Below are 22,392 nucleotides of genomic sequence, written 5' to 3' on the forward strand. Positions count from 1 at the left end.
TGCCTGGTGGTCACCCATCAAGGCAGCATTTGACCGAGTAGGGCATCAAGGAGCCCGAGCAAAACTGGAGTCAACAGGGGGAAAACTCTCTGCTGGTTGCAGTCATACCTAATGCAAAGGAAAATGGTTGTGGTTGTTGGAGGTCAATCATCTCAACTCCAGGACATCTCTGCAGGAGGTCCTCAGGGTAGTCTTAGGCCCAACCATCTTCAGCTGCTTCATCAATGACCTTCCTTCAATCATAAGGTCAGAAGTGGGGATGTTCGCTGATGATTGCACAATGTTCAGCACCATTCACAACTCCTCAGCTACTGAAGCAGTCCGTGTAGAAATGCAGCAAGACCTGGACAATATCCAGGCTTGGGCTGATAAGTGGCAAGTAACATTCGCACCACACAAGTGCCAGGCAATGACCATCTCAAACAAGAGAGAATCTCACCATCTCCCCTTGACATTCAATGGCATTATGTTTGCTGAATCACCCACTAACAACATCCTGGGGGTGACCATTGACCAGAAACTGAACTGGAGTAGCCATATAAATACCGTGGCTACAAGAGCAGTTCAGAGGCTAGGAATCCTGCAGCGAGTAACTCACCTCCTGACTCCCCAAAGCCTGTCCACCATCTACAAGGCACAAGTCAGGAGTGTGATGGAATACTTTCCACTTGCCTGGATGGGTGCAGCTCCAAAAACACTCAAGAAGCTTGACACCATCCAGGACAAAGCAGCCCACTTGATTGGCACCCAAACCACTAACTTTCACTCCCTCCACCACTGACGTATGGTGGCAGCAGTGTACCATCTATAAGATACACTGCAGCAACGCATCAAGGCTCCTTAGACAGCATCTTCCAAACCCAAGACCAACTAGAAGGACAAGAGCTGCAGATGCATGGGAACACCACGACCTGCAAGTTCCCCTCCAAGCCACACATCATCCTGACTTGGAACTACATCGCCGTTCCTTCATTGTGGCTGGGTCAAAACCCTGGAACTCCCATCCTAACAGCACTGTGGGTTTACCTACACCACATGGACTGCAGCGGTTCAAGAAGACAGCTCACTACCACCTTCTCAAGGCTAGCCAGCGATGCCCACAGCCCACGAATGAATAAAAAAAACACACACAAACCAAGTTTATCTGAATATCAACACTTAACAGTTTCACACCTTTTAAAAAATATTCTGCTTTTCTATTTTTACGAGCAAAGTGAACAACTTCACAATTCCTTACAATATACTCCATTTGCCAACTTGTTGTCCACTCACTTAATCTATCTACATCTCTTTGCAGCCTCTCTACATCCTCCCCGCAGCTTACCTTTCCACTGAGCTTTGTATCAACAGCAAACAAAGGTACATTACTCTCTGTCTCTTCATCCAAGTCATTAATATAGAGTGTAAATAGCTGAGACCTCAGCACTGATCCTTGTGGCATCCCACTATTCACTGCCTGCCAACTTGAAAATGCCCCTATTTATGCCCACTCTCTGTTTCCTGTCTGTTAACCAATCCTCTGTCCATGCTAATATATGACTCCCAATACCATGAGCCCTTAGGTTGAGTGATCTAGAGAACCATGTCCTTCGTAGGGCTCAGGAGATGCAAGCATCCACATAGCTCCGGCTATTCAACTATGGCAGGCACATCACCTAAATAAAGTGCTGCACAGGAGCTGGGTGTGAGGCTCGCATCACTGGACTGTGTGTGAGGTGTGAGGTGGAATCTGGCTGTTTGGCATTAGTCCTGAGTGCCAGGAACTGCTGCTGAGTGAGTGATGGGATATGGTGCGTTAAACAGCTTGAGAGGTTGGTGGGTAGGAGATGTCATTTGAAGATGCATTCACTGACCTTGACCACCCATGTGAGGTTATTGACCTTCTTGTGGAAATGCTGCCAGGTCTTTGGGGCCGGACGCTAAACATTGACCTCCCTGGCCACCTGCTTGATTTCCCTTCAAAGGATGGTTCAAGGTCCTTCTGGTTCCTCACAGAAACATGGCCTCTCTCCGCCTGTCCAGTCTCCATGATTAAGACCTCCGGCGCAGCATCTGTGACCCTAACAGCCCTCTCTCTTCCTTGGTGCTTCACTTGTACAGCTCCTACATGCAGCCACTGTCAGTACAGGCAGCTAGCCGCACCTCCCTTCCACTGAGTGCAGCTCTTCATACATAGAGGTAGGCTGTCTGCACTATGTGCTCTCTGCAAACACTGCTCAGCTCCTTGCTGAGCTGTCAGGCAACCAGAAGCATAGGCCCCGCTCAGACTAACACTACTATCAATTAAGTGAGGAGGCAACACCAAGTTTGCATACTGCCTATTTCCAAGGCAACGGATGTGGGTAAGTCCCGAATCGCTACTCTCAAAACGGCACGGACCAATTTTTAGCCCTATGTCCCAAACAGAAGTGTGGTGAAGAGGAAGTTTTATCACATTTCAGATAAAAAGCAAGTATCCTTATTTTTATGGCTATCTGGGAACTGGCCTACTCCTTTATGTTTTGCTTACTGAAAAAGTCAATCCAACTCAATCCACAACAACACCCAGACAAACTGTTGCAGGAGTTTAGGAAATTGTTAACACATCAATGTTTTCATTATAACTTGGTCCATCTATTTACTCTACTGCATGGAGGGCCCAGTGAGTTGAAAGGGGTTTCATAACTGAATATTGAATGTATATTGTGCTGCTATTAGGTAGGCAGGGCCCCTTTTGGGTGATCGAATTGGCTCTTTTGGAAATATTTCCTGTTTGTTACCATTACAATTATCAATCTATTGAATTAGGTAGGTCTGTCATCTAAGTCTTCAATGAATAACAACTATTCTGATTTGAGCTACCTTGGTGATCTTTGCATTCCAGGTTTGAACTTCAAAGGATACCAGGAATGTATCGCAGAAGCATTGCTCCCAGTTCAGCAGTTCCTTTGGGCCTATTGAGATCGGCATGAGATTCCATAGGTTTGACAAGGTTGTAGGTGAAGTCCTATTGTCTATGCTACTGCTTATCCATTTTCTTTAGAAACAAACTAATTCTGAAACTACTGTATGTTCTGTAAACGTAACCCCAAGCTTTCGGTCACCTGTCATTTTAATTCTCCTTCCCATTCCTACTCGGACTGCTCTGTCTTTGGTCTCCAACACTATTCCAATGAAGTCCAATGTAAGCTCAAGGAACATCACCTCATCTTTCAATTAGGAACTTTACAGCCTTCTGGATTCACCAATGAGTTCAATAATTTCAGATCATAACCTCTGCCTCCATTTTTTGGGGGCAGCAGCTGTTGGTGATGATTCTGCTATTCCCATTTACACCTCCTCTAGACCCAACTTTTGTTTCTTTACTTGTCCTATTACCATTTCCTTTTGCCTTGCGCCATTATGCCCTTTGTCATTTAATCTCTCTTGCCTGCCATTGTATCACTTCCCTTTTAGTCTTGCCCCCCTTCCACATTTCCCTGCCTCTGTACTAGCTTAAAACCTGTTACATCTCTAACTTCTCGTTTTGGTGAAAGGTTATTAACCTGAAACGTTAACTCAGTTTCTCTCGTCACAAATGCTGCCTGATCTGCTGAGTATTGCCAGCATTTTCTGTTATGAGTTTTAATTCTGCAAGCCACTATCTTCAAGAATGTTTATTCTATACTTTCCAAAGTATAGGAGGGAGTTTGGGAAAATCCATCAAGCGAAATAATGAAGGTTCCTGTTTGACCCCTAGTATCATTATTACTATATTGTGCATGTAACGACACACTCCAGATTCTATGGCATGAAGCACATAAAAAAATCAGACTAAAACCCATAAAAGGAACAAAAGAATTGTATTCAAACATGCAGTCAACAAGGCGAAATTCAGAACTTCTATTTTTAAGTGACTCATTTGAAAAGTAGCTAAAATCGCTAAGACATGCTTTAAACAGTATAAAGCTTTTTCCAAATCAGTACACACACTAGTCAGTGCACTACAAACGTAACACTCCAGGCAGTATGGGATACCTCATAATCTAAGGAGCTGCTGGGAGAGTTGGAAAGCTGTTTGGCTAGCTTCAGTGCTTCTATCCTCATGGCTGCATACACTAGCTCTTCCTGGCATTGAATTGGCAGGTAACAATCCATTGAAAAGCAGTATTGGAAAAAAAATAGTGTGAGACTTTGACTGTGATCAGATGTTGGAGAACAAACAGAAATAGACATGAAAATGAATGCAAACACAAATGGTGGTAATTAAGCATGAAATGACTTTCGGTACAAACCTGTAACTTGTACGCAAATGCCGAAGGGTTCCTTTCAGCTGTGTCAGGCTGCAGATAGTCAAGCTCATCATCTGTATGTCCTATAATCCTATTTAACAAGGCATCTGCAGAGGCAACTGGTTCCTCAGGAGTTGCCTGCGCAGAAGGGTAGGGAAGGTGCAATGTTTCAGGACTAAGACAGTTTGGTAACCTAATCTTGCAAATATATTTTGACGTAGGTGAATTGTGATTAAGTTAATATATGACACTTCCTTGAATGGTGTGACTAAATGAGCTTTTCCAAAAGTTATTGTTCTTGATAGCACCATTACCAATGCTGAGAAACAGAGAAAGCCAAGCCCAGTGGAAAACTGCTGTTCAGAGCAAACTAAATTGCAAAAATGCAACTGCACATTCATTCACTATCTACACATTACTCAGAATTATCTCTTCACCGCTTTAATTTAGCCACTGGTAAAGTTTTAAGGCAACTCCAATAGAAACATTAATCCAATATTTCGTTTTAAATTTACATCCCACTTATATTTTCAGTTTCAACTGTAATTTTGTCTACCACAAGAGCTAAGATTTGTAACTAATGCTTCCACTGTCAAGATTAATGGGTCAAAACGTGCTGGAAAAATAACGGCATGTGAATGACACATGCTGTTATTAACATGCAAACTGACCAGCAAATTCAGGGGATTAAGAGATACAGTGTGAGTTGTGAACCTCCAGAATTTGCTGGTCAATCTATGATGCTCCAGCATTTGCTTCGCACAAATGGTATTTCTTCTTCAGTCTCCCTGTTATTTTTAAGTACTGGCTGGATTTGTACATTAATCAATCACTCATTAAATTCACTACAGAAAGTTAAGTCTGGTAATTGACAGTGCAGGTACCTTTTCAATGATGTGATAATTATTAATGAAATGCCAATCAACCTCTCTAGCCCACACATTGAACAATTTATGATATCTCTTTCCTTCAGGTAGTAAATTGTTCTTCGATACTTTTAAAATGTGACATTTTTTATATTTTTCTGAATTTTCCTTTATGTCTCTTTTCTCTCTCTTTTAATCCAGTCTTTCTTTCCCTTCCTTTATTTCTCTTTCTGTACCTAATTTGATTCTCATTCACCCACCCTAATTCACCCGCCTTCTCAGTCATTCTGCTGTTTCTTTCCCAATCGTTAAATCTCATTGGTTAACGAGATACACTGTTGGTCCCACTATTCAAAGGAGTCCCAGATACCCTGCTGCTTTAGCCACACTGTTCTCAGTATGCATTTCCACCAAGACATCGTTAAATATTTATGAGTTGAAGAAAGCAGAAAGAAATCTAGCTAAATGAGGCAAACTGCGAGATGTTCCGCTCCAGCAAGATTTGGCCCAATATGTTTAAAACAGGGTTAAGGCCAAATTTCAATCAACATTGATGTAGTATTGTCCACAATGGTGCAGCAGAACTATTTACATATCACACTGGGTGACATACCATGGACCACATTCAACATCTGTAAAGCACTCTGCTCTACAGTCAGAAAAGATATTACAGGTGATCCTTGGAGGCAGGAATATTGTAAAGTACACAAAGCTTAGAGATACCAGGTTTTCCAAAAGCTCATTCTCCAGACAATGTCATATTAGTAATTTTAGCATTAGAGCTAAGCAAAATAGTCAAAATAGTTTACATTTAACCGAGTAGGTCAAAGTCTGTTCTTTGCGCCAGCGAATGACAAATCCCACAGACTTGTTACCACTACACTATGAGGGATAAGGGGCTTGATTCAATGGAACTTTTACGTTAGTGTAAGTAAGTGTTTGCAACAAGTCATGATGCTTAATGTACCCATTTACACAAGTCACCTTTTGAATTTCTATATAATTTATACCTAATAAAAATGTGATTTGAGAATTCTGGGACTTGTACCTTGTTTTTGATCTAATAAAAAACAGCATTTAATATTTTTAAGGCAGACATACATACAGACTCTTTTCTAGTCAGTGTAGTGCATCACCTTCAAATGTTTTCCCCTGAAAAACAAATCTTGTTCTCATTTACTATCTGCCAGGAATTTACCCAAGCTCATTAGTATTGAAAAATGAGGAATGGGTTCTCTGACATAATTTCCACGATTTCCAAGCATTTCACCCTATTGTACGATATAGCAGAAATGGCACCTTGGTCATTCTTGTCGGAATTCATGTTCCACTGCAGAATGGGCTAGATTTTGCAGTCAAGTGTGAAGCAACAGCACTTGCCACTGACCTCAAAAACTGCCCACAAAGATCTGGAGAGCTCTGTGGCGCAGACTTCCCCTTTCCCAACAGCAGTTTGAAGCAGGTGCCAAGTCAAGGGAATCCCCGGTCATGCAGCAGCAGTGATGTCAACAAGCAGTGTAAGCAGTCAATCACATTGCAGTATTCTCACAGACAGCAAACCAGGAAGTTAAAAACACTTTACCCTTTACTTTTAATTTACATTTTCAGATAGAAAAATACATAATTATGATTGATATTTCAGTTTCTAACTAAAGCCAATGTAAACAAACATTTTAAAAATTAAAATATGTGGATTTTTATCATAATGGAGAAATTTGACATCCCAAAAATATAAATTTAGCTTTCAGGACAAGTGAAGCTGTTTAGCAGTAATTATGGAGTTAGTACACCATTAAAAACCCAGTTACACCTCATTCACCAAGGTGTAACTTTTTCAAGGGTTTTTAAAGCAAGATTTTAAAAAATGGCAAAAATGGAAGTTTTCATAAATTCACTAATTACTTCGGAATTGCACTCTGGGGGGATCTCAACACCACACCCTATGGAGGAGCTTGGAATCACTGACTTCTGGGTTTCCACATTATTCTGCATACGTGAAAACTCTCACAGTTGCTTGCCAGTTTCAGTGGAACAACAGCAGTGACCTTTGACAATTTTGCCATCATTACCACCACAAAATTCAGGCCATTATATCCCAGCATGGATATTGCTTTATGTGTCAGCAAGCATATTGAAATCAGATCTTTTAATATAAGCATGACAATATAATAAATATATAATTAATAATTAGAGTATGAATAATATGTGGCATTAAATCTTTGTCTGTGTAGATCATATCAATATTGCTTGCTTTTACAGTCTGCTAAACCTTCACATCCGAGGTTTGAAGGATATTGTGACAGGTCAACCAGATTAAAGACTATCATAATGCGATTGACTAATGACATGCAGTGACTTTGATGCCTTCCTTAGGGCTCTACATGATCTTAACCTATACTTTTGTTATTTCCAACTGGTCGGTGCACAATACATGCCATCCCAATAATTCTCAGCCGGTGAATAGATTATGAAGAAACTTAATTTATGCATGTAAATCTGTTTTAGAGTGATTAGAATATGAAACCTACTACCACATAGTGTTGTTGAGGCAAACAGCCTAGATGCATTTAGTTTGATGAATTTAGATGAAGTAAGGCGGGAGGAGACCTGTGTGAAGCAGAAACATAGATAGTTGGGCTGAATGGCACGCTTCTGTGCTGTATGTAATTCAATGATTGTTAATTTGGATCCAGAGACAGTTTAGCTTTTAACAATCTTGTTTAAAGTTCACAACTGTTCCACAAACTCCACCAAATCTCAAAGCACCAATGGCAATCAGTGTCTACTTTAAAGTCTAGTAATTTGCACTGAACAAATATTGCAAATGCAGCCACAAAGCAAGCACAGCCTCCATGGTCACAAAAACTCGACAAGGATGAAGACGAGAAGGTGAGTGTCAATAAAAGAAGATTTGGTTCAAAGGTCTTTGTTCCTCAACATTGATCTGTACTCTCAAAGTCAAAAGTCAATAATAAGGTACATTAATGCCTTGCTTATTAACCCTGCTGAAATAGAATTAAAATCACTTGTAAAGTGCAGACCCATGCCCTGCCAGTCAGTACCAGTGCACTGGTACACAGATGACAACTCATCATTCATTTAGTAACTAAATGTCGACCTTTATTCAATGTTCGCATTGAATTTGAGTGTTTCATCAGAGATACCAAAACATAACTCAATTTTGAAACAGGAGCAAAATCAATTCATTAATTACTTGCTGTGTTGAGAAAATTACTCACCAGGTCAGATTTTGCTGGAGATGAGTTCAGGGAATCTGTATCTTTCAGTTTGTCAGGTGACTGTAAATGCGTCTCTTGGCTCGAAGCCAAGGATCGTGTGACTGAGAGTTTATTTGCAGCAGAAGACACACCATCATCTGCATCATCTAAGCTTGATCTGAAAAATAATTTGTAATCCACTCATAGAAGCATCATCAATTATACAATAGAATATGTTTTAAATCAGATTTTAATCAAATCAATATCTGCATTGGACAATCAATATGCACCAGGCGTACCTAAAAATGAGGTGCCAACCTACTGAAACAGCAATACAGGATGACATGCATGCTAAACAGTTGAAGCAGCATGCGACAGACAGAGCAATCCCACAACCAACAGATCAAACTCTGCAGTCCTGCAACATCAGGTTGTGAATGGTGGCGGATTATTGAACAACTACCGGGAGGAGGAGGCTCCATGAACATCCCTATCCACAATCATGGTGGAGCCCAGCATGAGAATGCAAATGCAAGGCTGAAGCATTTGCAACTATCTTCAGCCAAATTGCAGTGTGGATGATCCATCCTGGCCTCCTGCTAAGGTCCTCAGCATCCCAGCCTTCGGCCAATTCAATTTACTCCGTGTGATAGCGAGAATCTGTTTAGCAAACTGCATACAGCAAAGGCCACTGACCCCAACAACATTGGGTGCAATGCTGAAGACTTGTGCTTCAGAACTAGTCACACCTCCAGCCAAGCTGTTTCCGTAGAGCTACAACACTGAGATCTGCCCAACAAAGTGGAATCTTGTCCAGGTATTTCTTGTATACAAAAAGCAGAACAAATCCAATTTGGTCAATTAATGCCCCATAGGGTTATTCTCAACCATCAGCAAATTGATGTGGAGAAGGCAAGGGAATGGAACTGAGGGAGTTGCTCTTTCAGATAGCAGGCGCAGACACAATGGGCTGAATAGCCTCCTTCTGCGCTGTAACGATTCTGTAATTCAGTATTGTTGACAGTGTTATTAAGCGGCACTTAACCATCAATGATCTGCCCACCAATGCTCAATTTGGATTCCGTCAGGCCCACTCAGTTCCAGACCTCATTACAGTCTTGGTCCAAACAGGGACAAAAGAGCTGAATTCCAGAGGTGAAGTGAGAGTCATTACCCTTAAAATCAAAGCAGCATGTGACCAAGTGTGACATCATGGAGGCTTCGTAAAATTGAAGTCAATGGGAATGGAGGGGAAAACTCTTCACTGGCTGGAGTCATACCTAGCATAAAGATGGCTGCGATTGCTGGAGGCCAATCATTTCAGCCACAGGAGGACACTGCAGGAGTTCCTCAGGCCAGACTCCTGGGCCCAACCATTTTCAGCTGTTTCATCAATAAATTTCCCTCCATCATAAGGTCTTAAGTGGGATGTTCACTGATGATTGCATTGTTCAGTTCCATTCATAACTTCTCAGATAATGAAGTGCCAGTCAATGACCATCTCCAACAAGAAAGAATCCAATCATCTCTCCTTTATATTCAATGGCATCAGCATCACTGAATGCCCATCAACAATATCCTGGGGTCACTATTAACCACAAACTTAACTGGACCAGCTACATAAATACAGTGACTACAAGAGCAGGTCAGATGCTGGGTTTTCTGTGGTGAATGGCTCACCTCCTGACTTCCCAAAGAGCTTTCACCATTTACAAGGCATGTCAGAAGTGTGATGGAATACTCTATTTGTCTGAATATGGTGCAGCTCCAAAAAAACTCAAGAATCTCGACATCATCCAGGACAAAGCAGCCTGGTGACTGGCACCCCATCCACCAACTTAAACATTCACTGCCTCCACCACTGGTGCACATGGCTGCAGTGTGTACCAGCTAAAGGATACACTGTAGTAATTTGCCAAGGCTTCTTCAACAGCGTGTTGCTATCCTCCAGCTCTACCACCTAGAAGAACAAGAGCAGCAGGCCCATGGGAACACCACCACCAGCAAGTTCTCCTTCAAGTCTCGCACCATCCTGACTTGGAAATATATAGCTGTTCTTTCATTGTCTATGGGAAAAACTCCTGGTGCTTCCTACCCATCAGCAATGTGGGTGTACCCTCTCCACATGGACTACAATTGTTCAAGAAGATTACTCACCAGCACTTTCTGAAGGGCAATTAGGGATGGGAAATAAATACTGGCTTTGCTTGTGGTGCCCACATCCCAGAAATGAACAAATAAGAAACAGTATGTTTCAAGAGCATTACAAATTTCTAATCTGGACAAACACAGGGAATTAGATATTGTAGATAGAAAAACATCAATAGTAGAATACCTCAGAAGCATAAATGATGATCTTTCTCAGGAATTAGTTAAATTCCAAGTTTTTCAGCAAATAAAACATGGAGGATGCAAACAATGCAGGAATCACAGAAAAGAGCACTCATTTTCATAATCACCAAATGAACAAGCAGATCTTCTGTGGCATGATGTTAGGTTCCATACATAAGCTGATAACACCCAGCACCACCTCTCTCAACCTCTCCACTGCCTCAGTCCTGGATGAGTAACAATTTCCTTCAGTTAAACATTGGGAAGGCCAAAATCGTTGTCTTCAATCCCTGCCATAAATTCTGTTCCCACTCCACTAATTCTAGTTGTCTTTAATCCCTGCCTTAAATTCTGTTCCCTCTTTGACCACTGCCTCAAGTGGGTGGAAGACGGTGGGATAGTGTTTTACGATCATCTAACTCATGGTTTGCAATAATATTTTAGAGGTCACTTTTAGTTTTGGGGAATTAAATGTGTAGCTGTAAGGATTTCAAAAGTTTGCAGGACCACCCAAGATTTAAAGTTCAAAGATTTCTCCATGAGCACTTACAGGGACAGAGTCAGAGAGGTGAAAACCATAAAATAGCAGGTGGGCTTGTTTAGTGGCGAGTTGAAGTCAGAAAATCTAAAAGGAATTGCTCTGTCATTGTTCACAATATAAATTATTCATGTGGGTATCAGAAACCAAAGAGATGTTTTGGATTTGGAGGTAATCAACTTAAGTTGCTATCTGGGACATCCGACGTGTACCATATGGTATGGAGATAGATGATGAAGGAGGTGCCTGTTGGTCAGGTTTTTAAAAATCTTTATGCTTGGTGATACAGACAGACAGTCAGTTGGCCTTTGGAAAGCAGTTGGCCTTGGAAGCTGCTAGACTCAGGAGAAAAGTGACCATCAGGAGCCAGGGGTGTTTCTGTTTTAAGTGAGGTCTTACGGTCAAGCTGGATCCATATTTGTGAGGTGTTGAAAGAGAGTTGGAGGATTGCCTAGCCGGATGCCAGTGGGCGAATCCCCAGGCGATCTCATATCTTGGAACACAGCTGAGAAATTAAGGAATATCAAAGTGAATTCCAAAGACCTGGTCCCAGGAGAAGTGAACAAACTGACAAGATCCTATAAAATATAAGGGGAACTCTTGGGGTGCATGTAAAAGTCAAATGGGGGTGTTCTGTTGAGATTTAGAGTTTAAAATATACGTCTTAATGTTCTGTTAAGAATTTAAGTTAAAGCATAAGTGATTTCAAATTGTAGTGTTGAGTTAGTAGTGATTTGCTTTGTTTAACTCTTGGACTGTAAAGTGTTTTGTTTAAAACGTGAAATCTTGTGGCGTAATTCTTTCACTAATAACTGGGAATTTGACTTCCTCTTTTTTAAAAGTTAACGATACCTATTGGGATCATAACAAGTGGCAATGTCACTGAACTAGTCATCAAGAGGCCCAGTCTAATTCCCTGGGCACAGGGGTTCAAATCCCACCATGGCACCTTGTGGAATTTCAATTCAATTAATTAATAAAAATCTAGAATTGAAAGCTAGTCTCAGTAATGATGCCATGAAACTATCATCAATTGTCCTAAAAACCCATCTGGTTCATTAATGTCCTTTAGGGAAGGAAATCTGCTATCCTTACCTGGTCTGGCCTACATGTGACTCCAGACCCACAGCAACGTGGCTGACTCTTAACTGCCCTTTGAAATGGACTTTGAAATAGCAAGCCACTCAGTTGTTCAAGAGCAATTAGGGATGGGCAACAAATGCTGGCCTTGCCTAATATGCCCATATCCCCATATCCAATGAAAGAATTAAAAAAAAGTTGAACTAGATTGTTTGCAAACTTGGCATCCTATTTGATCTTGAGCTGAGCTTCCAACCCTCTACCTTCTCTATCACAAAGACGGCCTACTCACACCTTTGTAACGTCACACGTCTCACCCCCATCTTAGTCTACTGGTTGCTGAAACCCCCATCCATGTTTTTGTTACTCCAGATTCAACTATTCCAATGCTCCCCTGGCTGGCCTCCCCATCTTTCATTCACCATAAGCCTGAACTTTTCCACAACTCTGCTGACTCAGATCAAGGTCACCCAATTGGAAGAAATACAGTGCTTCTCACTAATTTAACACATAAATGAATGGAGTATGGGCCTGCCAATTAATATGGTTATTTAAAAAAAGCTCTAATAAGGATGCATTACTGAACTTGTCTGAAAAAACATCAAATTATTATGATGAATTAATATTATTTCTGACGCTTTTAATGATCTGTGTTTATTTAAAAGTATTATTGTTACAAAAGTGAGAATTTAACTCACTCCTGCAAAAAAAAAAATCAAGATTTATCCTTCTTGGGTCTATTATTCTGCTATTTTGTTTTTCGATCTACAATATCTAATTTCAGTTCTAGTTGGGCGCTGGGTGGAGTGCTGCCTGCCTGATCTTCATGGTCATTTTCATGGTCAGGCTTCAGTTACATAGTTTTGGCAAGCTGCCAGTGCTCAATGAGCAGTGACAGTCGGTTCGTCGAATGGAGGGTTTGGGAAATCAGAGCCAGAATTCAAAACATCTGGGTGAGGCAATCTGATCAACTGGCAATGGACAAGAAGACTTTTGTGGGGTCAGGAGGAGCACAGGCTTTTTTGAAGAGATGTTGGAGTGGCCTGCAGCAGTCCCATGAAGGGCGACTGGTTCAGCTGCTCCATTTCCAGTAACAATGGGCAAAGTAAGCATGTGCATACTCTGCCCACTGATACCTTAAAATTGTGTCAGGGCACTACAACTGGTGTTGGATCCAATCTGCATTATTTCAATAAACATTTCGGATGGGAATGACGGGGTCTCATTTCAAACTTCACTCAGAAAGCCAATTGGGGGAGCAGTGGGCAGTAGTTCGTTAAAGCAAAAAATTCATTTGACCACTGCAGAACTTTCGAATGTCAATGGGACAGTGGACAGATGAAAATCACCCCTGAATTTTCACATTCTCAGGCTTTAGAATTTCTCAAACCATTTTACCTGAATGATTTTTTAATTAAATATATTTCAAGAAAAAAAACACAAGAGTCATTAGGATTTTTAAAATCTAATCCTTTAAACAAAAAGACACTCAGAATTTAATCCAAAAAAAATCTGCAGGAAAATGAGTAAGCAATTCTAAAGATCCATATATGTCAAAAATGAATAAAGCTCAACGTTACGTTTCACTTTCCTCTCAAAGCACACCAGATTATTCAAAGGAAGACTCTGAATACATACCCTGAACAAGGAGTGGTTGAATCAGATAGCCTGATGGAAGGACATTTTATTGGACTGTCTTTCAGAGAATCAATCTTTAAGTACATGGACTGTTTTTTTGCATTTGTGTCATGGTGCTAAAAGAAAAAACAGAATAACATGACTTTCAGAATTGGGTATAATAATTTATCCAACAGTGATCGCACAAATGTTACAGCAGAAAAGTGCAGAACCCTGTCTCATGGATTTTCAGCCCCCTACACTGCCCACCATCTTGAAAACTGGGCTCAGGTAGAAAGTATCCCAAGTACAATATTATCTTAGTGTGCGGGCTATAGCTTCATCTGTAAGTGGCTAAGTTTTGCATTTCGGTCAAATTGCAAAACCAAGTAATACTTAAGCTCAATAAGTTTTGAGTGGATTCAGCCGTACAACAACCTTTGACTTTGGGATTTACCATTAAATTGATACTTACAGGTGATGATGAACCAAGTTTTTCCATATACTCTATTTCTAACGAGTGTTCATATCCCAACACTGTAAGATAAGGCATTGAAAAAGCAAATTTAGACAACAGAATAGAGCAGGTTTCTCAGGTAGGTTTGAATAAGGGGTTCTGTGCAAGGTCTACAGAGTGGACGAAGTACGAAATCATTGTGGCTACAGCACATCCTTATTTTTCTGTAAGCACCATATCATAAACACACATGGTCATGGTGGTATTTTGGGAGGCTATGCAAACTACAAGAATGCCCAACATGTTGATTTGTCATATTTCCCAAGTTCACCTTGAAAGCACTAATGTGACAGCAAGATGAATAAGGGAAATAAAGCATGAGCATAAAAAAGTAAGGTCAGAAATAATGCACAAGTGAGGGAACCATTTGATTTTACAGGTGTAAGAAATACTATAAAATGAGGCCTTAAGAGTGGTGTGTATAGACACAGATTCCATGACTGATCATTTTGTGCTGTAAAAAAGCTTTCCGATAGACAACCCAATTATACTACATTTAATAAGTAGGGATTGTTAAAATAAGTTTTTAAGATTTCCAATGCAAATTCTCCGATTCTTTTCAGATGATAAATCAGTAAGGACTGATTTCCTCCCTAATTTGAGATCCTGTGGTATGAATGATTAGTCTTTCAGCAATTCAGATCTGGTCCAACTTGCAAATCTTCACTGATCATTGCTATAGTTATGTTCTTTACATTCAGATAACTATTTTATATTTGATTCCAAACAAAATTCTCTTCTAAGAGAACATATTACCTAGAAATCTTACTGGCACTGGATCAAATTGAACTGCAATGTCCTAATGTTCAGATAGTAAATGGATTCTTACAAAAACTTCCTAATTGAAACACTTGATCTTATTCTGAACTGTTGGCCTTTTACATTTATAATTTGATTGCACTTGCCAGGTTTATTGCCTTCAATTTCCAACTTGTTAAAATCAGTCTCCTGCCTCATTTCAGCCTCCCATTAAAATTTCAAAATTGCATATACTTTTCTCCCTGCATAACCAGACCATTATTTTATTCAGCTTTTTACTCCTTCTAACACTGCCTGCAATCTCTTCAATGATAACTCACTGTTATAATCTTGTTTTCTGAATTACCTCAAGAGTGCTTCAACACTCCAGCTCCAGCTTTAAAAATCAGTGTCTTTTTAAAATTAAAAAAAAAATCGCTCTTCAAATTGACAGCGCTATCTGTTCAGACTTACTATATGAACACCTCTCTCAAGGCCAGAATGGTTAAGCTGTGTCCATTTTTCCAAGTTAAGAATCATACACTGTATTAATATAACATTCAATAGAATAGCTAGAGAAAATATTGAATCGGTTCAGCAACTACAAGAAACCACCGACATACAGCAGTGGCCACAGGTCACCCGAAAGCACTATAAAACCAATGAAGTATTTTTAAAGTGTAGTCAACGTTGTATTTGCAGAAAAACAAAATTTTAAGTTTTCCAACACCTTTGTTAAATTTAATGTTACTTTCCAATATTTTCACCATCACAAAGCAGGATATAAACCCAAACTTTGAACTTATTAATCATATTGCATATACTCTTAGTTCTGCAACAGCATCATATGAAATGAAAGCCTTCAGTGCATTCTAGGGATATTGAAGGCACAATTGTGCCTATATACTGCTTCACAGTAGCAATTTTACTAGAAAACTACTCCTTAAATGCAAAATCTACTCCTTATCTGCACTCAGTGAAATCAGTTTGATTAATCTGATAAATTCATGGATAATATACAGAAGGTTTAGAGTCACACCTTTTTCACCTTTGTCATGCACCAGATTTCCTCTAGATTTTTCTTTGTAGAGGAAGCTTGGAACATAATCATTTTAGTAGTTAAATCTAAAAAGGATTGGATCTTTTTAAGCTTCAACTAATGGAATAAAATCATTTTGAATTTTAAGCGAGCTGAAGTTATTTTCTAATCCATTCAAAGATCAAGATTTGATAACTGTTATTTCCTAATCAGTGTTAACTGGCAATTTTAAAATGAGTACATAGTAACCATTCTGTATGGAAGTTAATTTCCAGTGGACATTGAGGGAATGCCAGCTCCCATCAACAATGTGAATTTTGATTTTTTTTTTAACTTGGTGCATTTTCTAGCATTTTCGCATAGACCTTTTACATACAAACAAATATTTTGTGATGTGTATGCTATCTCACACAAAAGAATACATCCCATTAAGCTGGAGAGAAAACAACTATGACAGTGAATAGTGTAGATTGTAGTAATCTATTAGCAAAATTATACCTAGTTCTTGACTTTTTTTCCTTGAAAACCAGCTCTACCTCTGCAGACATGTCTAACAAACTTAGTCATATTTTTTGAGGAGGCTACTAATGTGATATGACTTATATGGATTTCAAGAAGGCATTTGGCCAAGGCTCCACATAAGGGCGGCGCAGTGGTTAGCACCGCAGCCTCACAGCTCCAGCGACCCGGGTTCAGTTCTGGGTACTGCCTGTGCGGAGTTTGCAAGTTCTCCCTGTGACCTGCCGGGTGCTCCAGTTTCCTGCCACAGACAAAGACTTGCAGGTTGATAGGTAAATTGGCCATTGTAAATTGCCCCTAGTGTAGGTAGGTGGTAGGAGAAAGGTGTGGAAGTGGTAGGGAATATGGGGTTAATGTAGGATTAGTATAAATGGGTGGTTGTTGGTCGGCACAGACTCGGTGGGCCGAAGGGCCTGTTTCAGTGCTGTATCTCTAAATAAATAAATAAGAGACTATCAACAAAAATGAGAATGAATGGAATTGGAGACAACCTATTGGCTTCGACAAAGAATTGGTTAGAAGGTAGGAGACAGAGAGTAGGGATAATAGGTATGTACTCAATTTGGCAGCATGTGACTAGTAGTGTTCACTAGGAATCTGTGCTGGGGCCTCAGCTTTTCATTATAGAATAGAGGAATAGAGAACCGTGTATCTGAGTTTGCTAAAAGCACTAAGTTAGGTGATGCTGTAGGTGGGAGCAGAAAGTTGCAAAGGGACATTGCTAGATTGAGCAGACAAAACTGTGGCAGATGGAATTTAATGTGGGAAAGTGTGAGGTCTCCACTTTGAACCTAAGAGAGATAGATCAGGGTAGTTCCTAAATGGCAAAAAACTGGACCAGAGAGATTTAGTGGTCACTAAAAACTATTGGACATGTTCCAAAAATAAATAAAAAGGATAATGGAATGTCGCTTTTTATCTCAAGAGGGTTGGAATACAATGGGGATGTTACAGCTGTAGAGAGATCTGGTTGCACCCCATTTAGAATACTGCATTCAGTTCAGGGCACCAAACCTCATGAAGGTTATATTAGCCATGGAGGGGGTACAGCACAACTTCGCCAGAATGATAATGGGGTGAAAGGGTTAAATTTTAAGGACACATTACATAGATTAACCTTGTATTCCATTGAGTATAAAAGATCAAGGGTTGATCAAATTGAGGTGTTTAAGATGATTAAAGAATTTGATATGATAGCTAGAGAAAGACTATTTCCTCTGGTAAGAGGGCCCAGAACAAGGGATATACCTTTAAAAATAAAAACCTCTGTACTTACTGACCTACATTAGGTCCCAGTTAAGAAATACCTCAATTTAAAAATTCTCACCCTTGTTTTCAAATCCCTCCCCTATCCCTGTAATCTCCTCCAGCCCTACAACCCTCAGATATCTGCACTCCTCCAATTCTGGCCTCTTGAACATTCCTGATTTTAATTGTTCTACCATTGTTGGCATCCAGAGATCCAGAGGTAGCTCGCTGGTTTGTGCCATGCAGGTTGGGTCAGCTACAATGCTAGTAGTGACTGTAAGGTAGGCCCTGGAGAGGGGGTGTGGAATAAGTGAATGAGAAGGTGGTCAAGTGTGGGCTGGCTGCAGCCCACTGTATTTCTGAAATTCGAGTGCACTGTGCTTGGGGAAGACACTGTTTAGTCATCATTTATATCAGCCTTCAAAAATTAAAGGTTGTTCTACACTGTATACAGTCAATTACATTTTATCAGAACAGTAGCTTATCTTGCTTTCAAAAATGAAAAACAGAAATAACTAGTATACGCCCTAAAACACCCACATGTACTAATATAGTCATATAGCAGATGTCATTCAATTAAATCCTGGCATAGACAAGGCTGCATAATTCTGATTTTACAAAATGTATCTAATGATAAATAACAACATGATTATATCTGGTCACTTATTTGCTGCTAAAAGAAATTATAAATTTGTACAATAAAAGCAAAATACTGCGGATGCTGGAAATCTGAAACAAAAACAAGAAATGCTGGATTCACTCAGCAGGTCTGGCAGCATCTGTGGAAAGAGAAGCAGAGTTAACGTTTCGGGTCAGTGACCCTTCTTCGGAACTGACAAATATTAGAAAAGTCACAGATTATAAACAAGTGGGCAGCAGTGAACATCAACGCAAGCTCGAGGAACAGCATCTCATCTACCGATTAGGCACACTACAGCCTGCCGGACTGAACATTGAGTTCAATAATTTCAGAACGTGACAGCCCCCCACTTTACTTTCATTTTTAGTTATTTTTTCTTCCTTTTTTTGCATTCCTTTTTACATTTTTTACAATCTTTTTTTGCATTTATTTCATTTCATCTTAGTTTGTTCAGTTTGCTTACCCACTGTTTTTTTCAGGTTGTTTTTCTTCAGGTTTGCACTTGCTGATGTTCAATATTCAGTATATTCACACCTAATCTGTACTAATGCTTTGTCTTTCAACACACCATTAACATATTGTTTGCCTTTGCTCCGTGACCTTTTGGTCAGCTATGTGGCCTGGTCCAATCTGCACCTTCTCCTTTGTTAGCGCAGACTGGGTGACCGCTTTGCGGAACATCTCCGCTCAGTCCGCAAGCAGGACCCTGAGCTTCCGGTTGCTTGCCATTTCAACACTCCCCCCTGCTCTCATGCTCACATCTCTGTCCTGGGATTGCTGCAGTGTTCCAGTGAACATCAACGCAAGCTCGAGGAACAGCATCTCATCTACCGATTAGGCACACTACAGCCTGAACATTGAGTTCAATAATTTCAGAGCATGACAGCCCCCCACTTTACTTTCATTTTTAGTTATTTTTTCTTCCTTTTTTTTGCATTCCTTTTTACATTTTTTACAATCTTTTTTTGCATTTATTTCATTTCATCTTAGTTTGTTCAGTTTGCTTACCCACTGTTTTTTTCAGGTTGTTTTTCTTCAGGTTTGCACTTGCTGATGTTCAATATTCAGTATATTCACACCTAATCTGTACTAATGCTTTGTCTTTCAACACACCATTAACATATTGTTTGCTTTTGCTCCGTGACCTTTTGGTCAGCTATGTGGCCTGGTCCAATCTGCACCTTCTCCTTTGTTATCTCTTGCCCAACCCCCACCTCACTTGTTTATAATCTGTGACTTTTCTAATATTTGTCAGTTCCGAAGAAGGGTCACTGACCCGAAACGTTAACTCTGCTTCTCTTTCCACAGATGCTGCCAGACCTGCTGAGTGAATCCAGCATTTCTTGTTTTTGTGTTATAAATTTGTATAGCAGTTATATAAAAATGTCAGTGCCTTTGTAGCTTACCTGCTGAAGAATAGTTCTCATTTACGAATTCAGAGTTCTCATTCACAAATGCAGAAAGATCCGAGGGCTGAGGATAATCAGGTTTGTCTTCTTCCAATTCAGTTTGTATTCCAGAGTAGGACCATTTCTGATTTGTCACTGAAGACGCCAGTTTCTCTTCATCAGTGGCATGTTCCACTGTGCCAATTACTTGTGGTGTCTCAGGGGTAGGAAGTGGGGTTGGTTCCTAAAATTTAAGCGTCAAAAATATTCATCTTGAAATCAAACTCTCAAGCAGTATTACCACTCTAAAGAATATCTGACAGAAAGCAAACTTGGTCTGTCAGGAACTTGCAGCACAACCAAAGCATTATAAATGGGATGCAAGCATTGATTTCCCAAATACTCTTGTTCCTTCAGGAAAATGCTTATATCAAACTTTTGTATCAGAATCTCTGGCTTCCAAACTAGAATATCAGGGCTAACAAGCATGTTGTACATTGCAACATTAAAACTGATAAAGGTATCAAATAAAGGCAGAAATTTATGTCCACCGACTGTTTTGCTATCCTTGAATTAACCTATCTTACTCTTACTGCCCTCCTCCATCTCCCCCTCCTTTCCCCTTCCATTTGTCTGCAAAGTGAACGCAATAGCTAGGGGTTCTGGAATTCATTTGAATCTGTGTTTACTGACCTGTGAGGATGCTTCAGATATTGAAGTACGCTTCGGGGATCTCTTCACCCTAAAAGTATTTCTGCAGATAGAAGCAATGCATTTAAAATCTTCAAATGCACCAGCTATTACTTCACAGAGAGCAGCCAAAAATACTCAAGTGCTGCTGATTAGCAGAATTTCAGATTGACAAGTATCTTAGAATGCAAGTGCCACTGAATAGCCACTGAAACATGGTGAATATTTCTTGCTAGGATGCTGCAAAGTGTTCCATTATAAGTTGCACCCTTTCGTAAATGGCCATTTCAAAACACAATAAGCAAGCCCAGATTGCTGAAGGAATGTGCTTATTGCTTTGCATATCAAAGCTCACAGGTCTTGAATGGCAAATCTAGATCTATCCCAAAAACTCAGCAAGGAGCCTATGTATCATAAAATCATAACCTATCCTGTGTAATGAGTCTGTCAAGGAGTTCAACTTGAAATTAAGTGAAATTCCCAGCAAAGCTAGCCACATTTTTATTTTTTCTTAATAAACTTTCAGCAGTATCGTTACTGTTGCTTTGAAGCCTAAGAAATTAGAGGGAACTGCTGGACAGAATCGCAGCATAACTAGAATTCAGAATGACCGTCTGATCCAAATAACATCTTGCCTGGTCCACACAATGCAAGTCCACTTAAAACTTTTTTTTGCCGGTGCCATTAGGCAACTTGAAAGACCATTTCAAGCCAAGGTACAGGACAGGGGAAATAAAAAAAAACACATTGCTGTCTTATGCTAATTTTTTTTTAAAAGACAATGAAAGTATTAGGTAATAGATAAAAACAGGCAAGTGCATCAGCGGCTCTGAAATGGCAGCAGCAGGGCACACATGGAGCAGCTGCATGCATGCTGCACACAGAAATTTAGCTGCACCTACAATAGAAAACATAACAGCTTCACTCCTTCTACAGTCCTATGACAAAGATAGATACATAGAAAAAGAAGAGACAGACAGCCAAAAGGAACTGACAAAGGAGAATGTGAACAAGCAATGGAAAGGTTTGCTAGGAAGTTGGACAGATTCGCTTAATGACAGACATGTACTTAACCCCCTGTGCTTCTGAATTGATTGGACAGGGCAATCTGAAAAATGAGAATGCAGACAAGAATACTTCAATAAGTCTACCATGCTCAAGGCTCCCACATAAAAAGGCGATGCCCAAGATTGCTTTTTAATGCCAGTCCTTAGAACTGTTCAAATCACTGTTGGATTATTTGTAGCATTGAAAATGACTACACTAGTGCAAACATCTGCTGTGAGCGAAGGTATCAACAGCCAATTACAGGTTTTCAGAGGATACAATCTTTAAATATATTGGGGGTGATTCTGCATATGTTCGTAAATTGGACTGGAGGTGGGTGGGGGATATATGGCAACAAGGCGTCAATGTGGGACCCAATCTGTTTTTCTTGGTGGGCCATCCTTACAGTGCAACTGGCGAGCTGCCTAAACAAAACATTCTCCTCCTAGGCATCTTGACGATACATAGATGCAGAATTGGGAAAGGCGTCCACTTGAAAAGTGCCTGCTGCAGTGGCTGAAAGGGGAACTGTATTTAGCATTAGGCTCAAAAAGCAGCAGCACTGTGGAGGAGTAGGTAATGAGTGCAGAACATCCAGCAGCAACTACGTAATATTAAAAATGCTACTGAGGCGCAAAACTCACACCAACTGCCAGAAAAATGGCT

The 22,392-nt window shown here is 40.2% G+C and overlaps 1 protein-coding gene across 10 annotated transcripts in view; it reads right to left on the bottom strand.

The window, feature by feature from the left end:
• Positions 1-22,392, bottom strand: part of LOC137380660 (uncharacterized) — a 239,302-nt gene that overhangs the window by 54,006 nt on the left and 162,904 nt on the right. For 7 of the 10 annotated variants that reach the window (XM_068052842.1, XM_068052840.1, XM_068052838.1 and 4 more), the window contains 6 exons: positions 20,683-20,743; positions 20,008-20,233; positions 14,376-14,437; positions 13,922-14,037; positions 8,356-8,512; positions 4,254-4,388 (listed from right to left, as the gene is read on the bottom strand). In XM_068052842.1, coding sequence (XP_067908943.1) covers positions 4,254-4,388; positions 8,356-8,512; positions 13,922-14,037; positions 14,376-14,437; positions 20,008-20,233; positions 20,683-20,743 — 757 coding nt within the window. Of the gene's footprint in view, positions 1-4,253; positions 4,389-8,355; positions 8,513-13,921; positions 14,038-14,375; positions 14,438-20,007; positions 20,234-20,682; positions 20,744-22,392 lie in introns of those variants that run through there. The other 3 variants (XM_068052841.1, XM_068052839.1, XM_068052846.1) reach the window with 2 other exon arrangements.

This window comes from Heterodontus francisci, chromosome 20 (assembly GCF_036365525.1).
Source record: "Heterodontus francisci isolate sHetFra1 chromosome 20, sHetFra1.hap1, whole genome shotgun sequence".
Lineage (NCBI taxonomy): Eukaryota > Metazoa > Chordata > Chondrichthyes > Heterodontiformes > Heterodontidae > Heterodontus > Heterodontus francisci.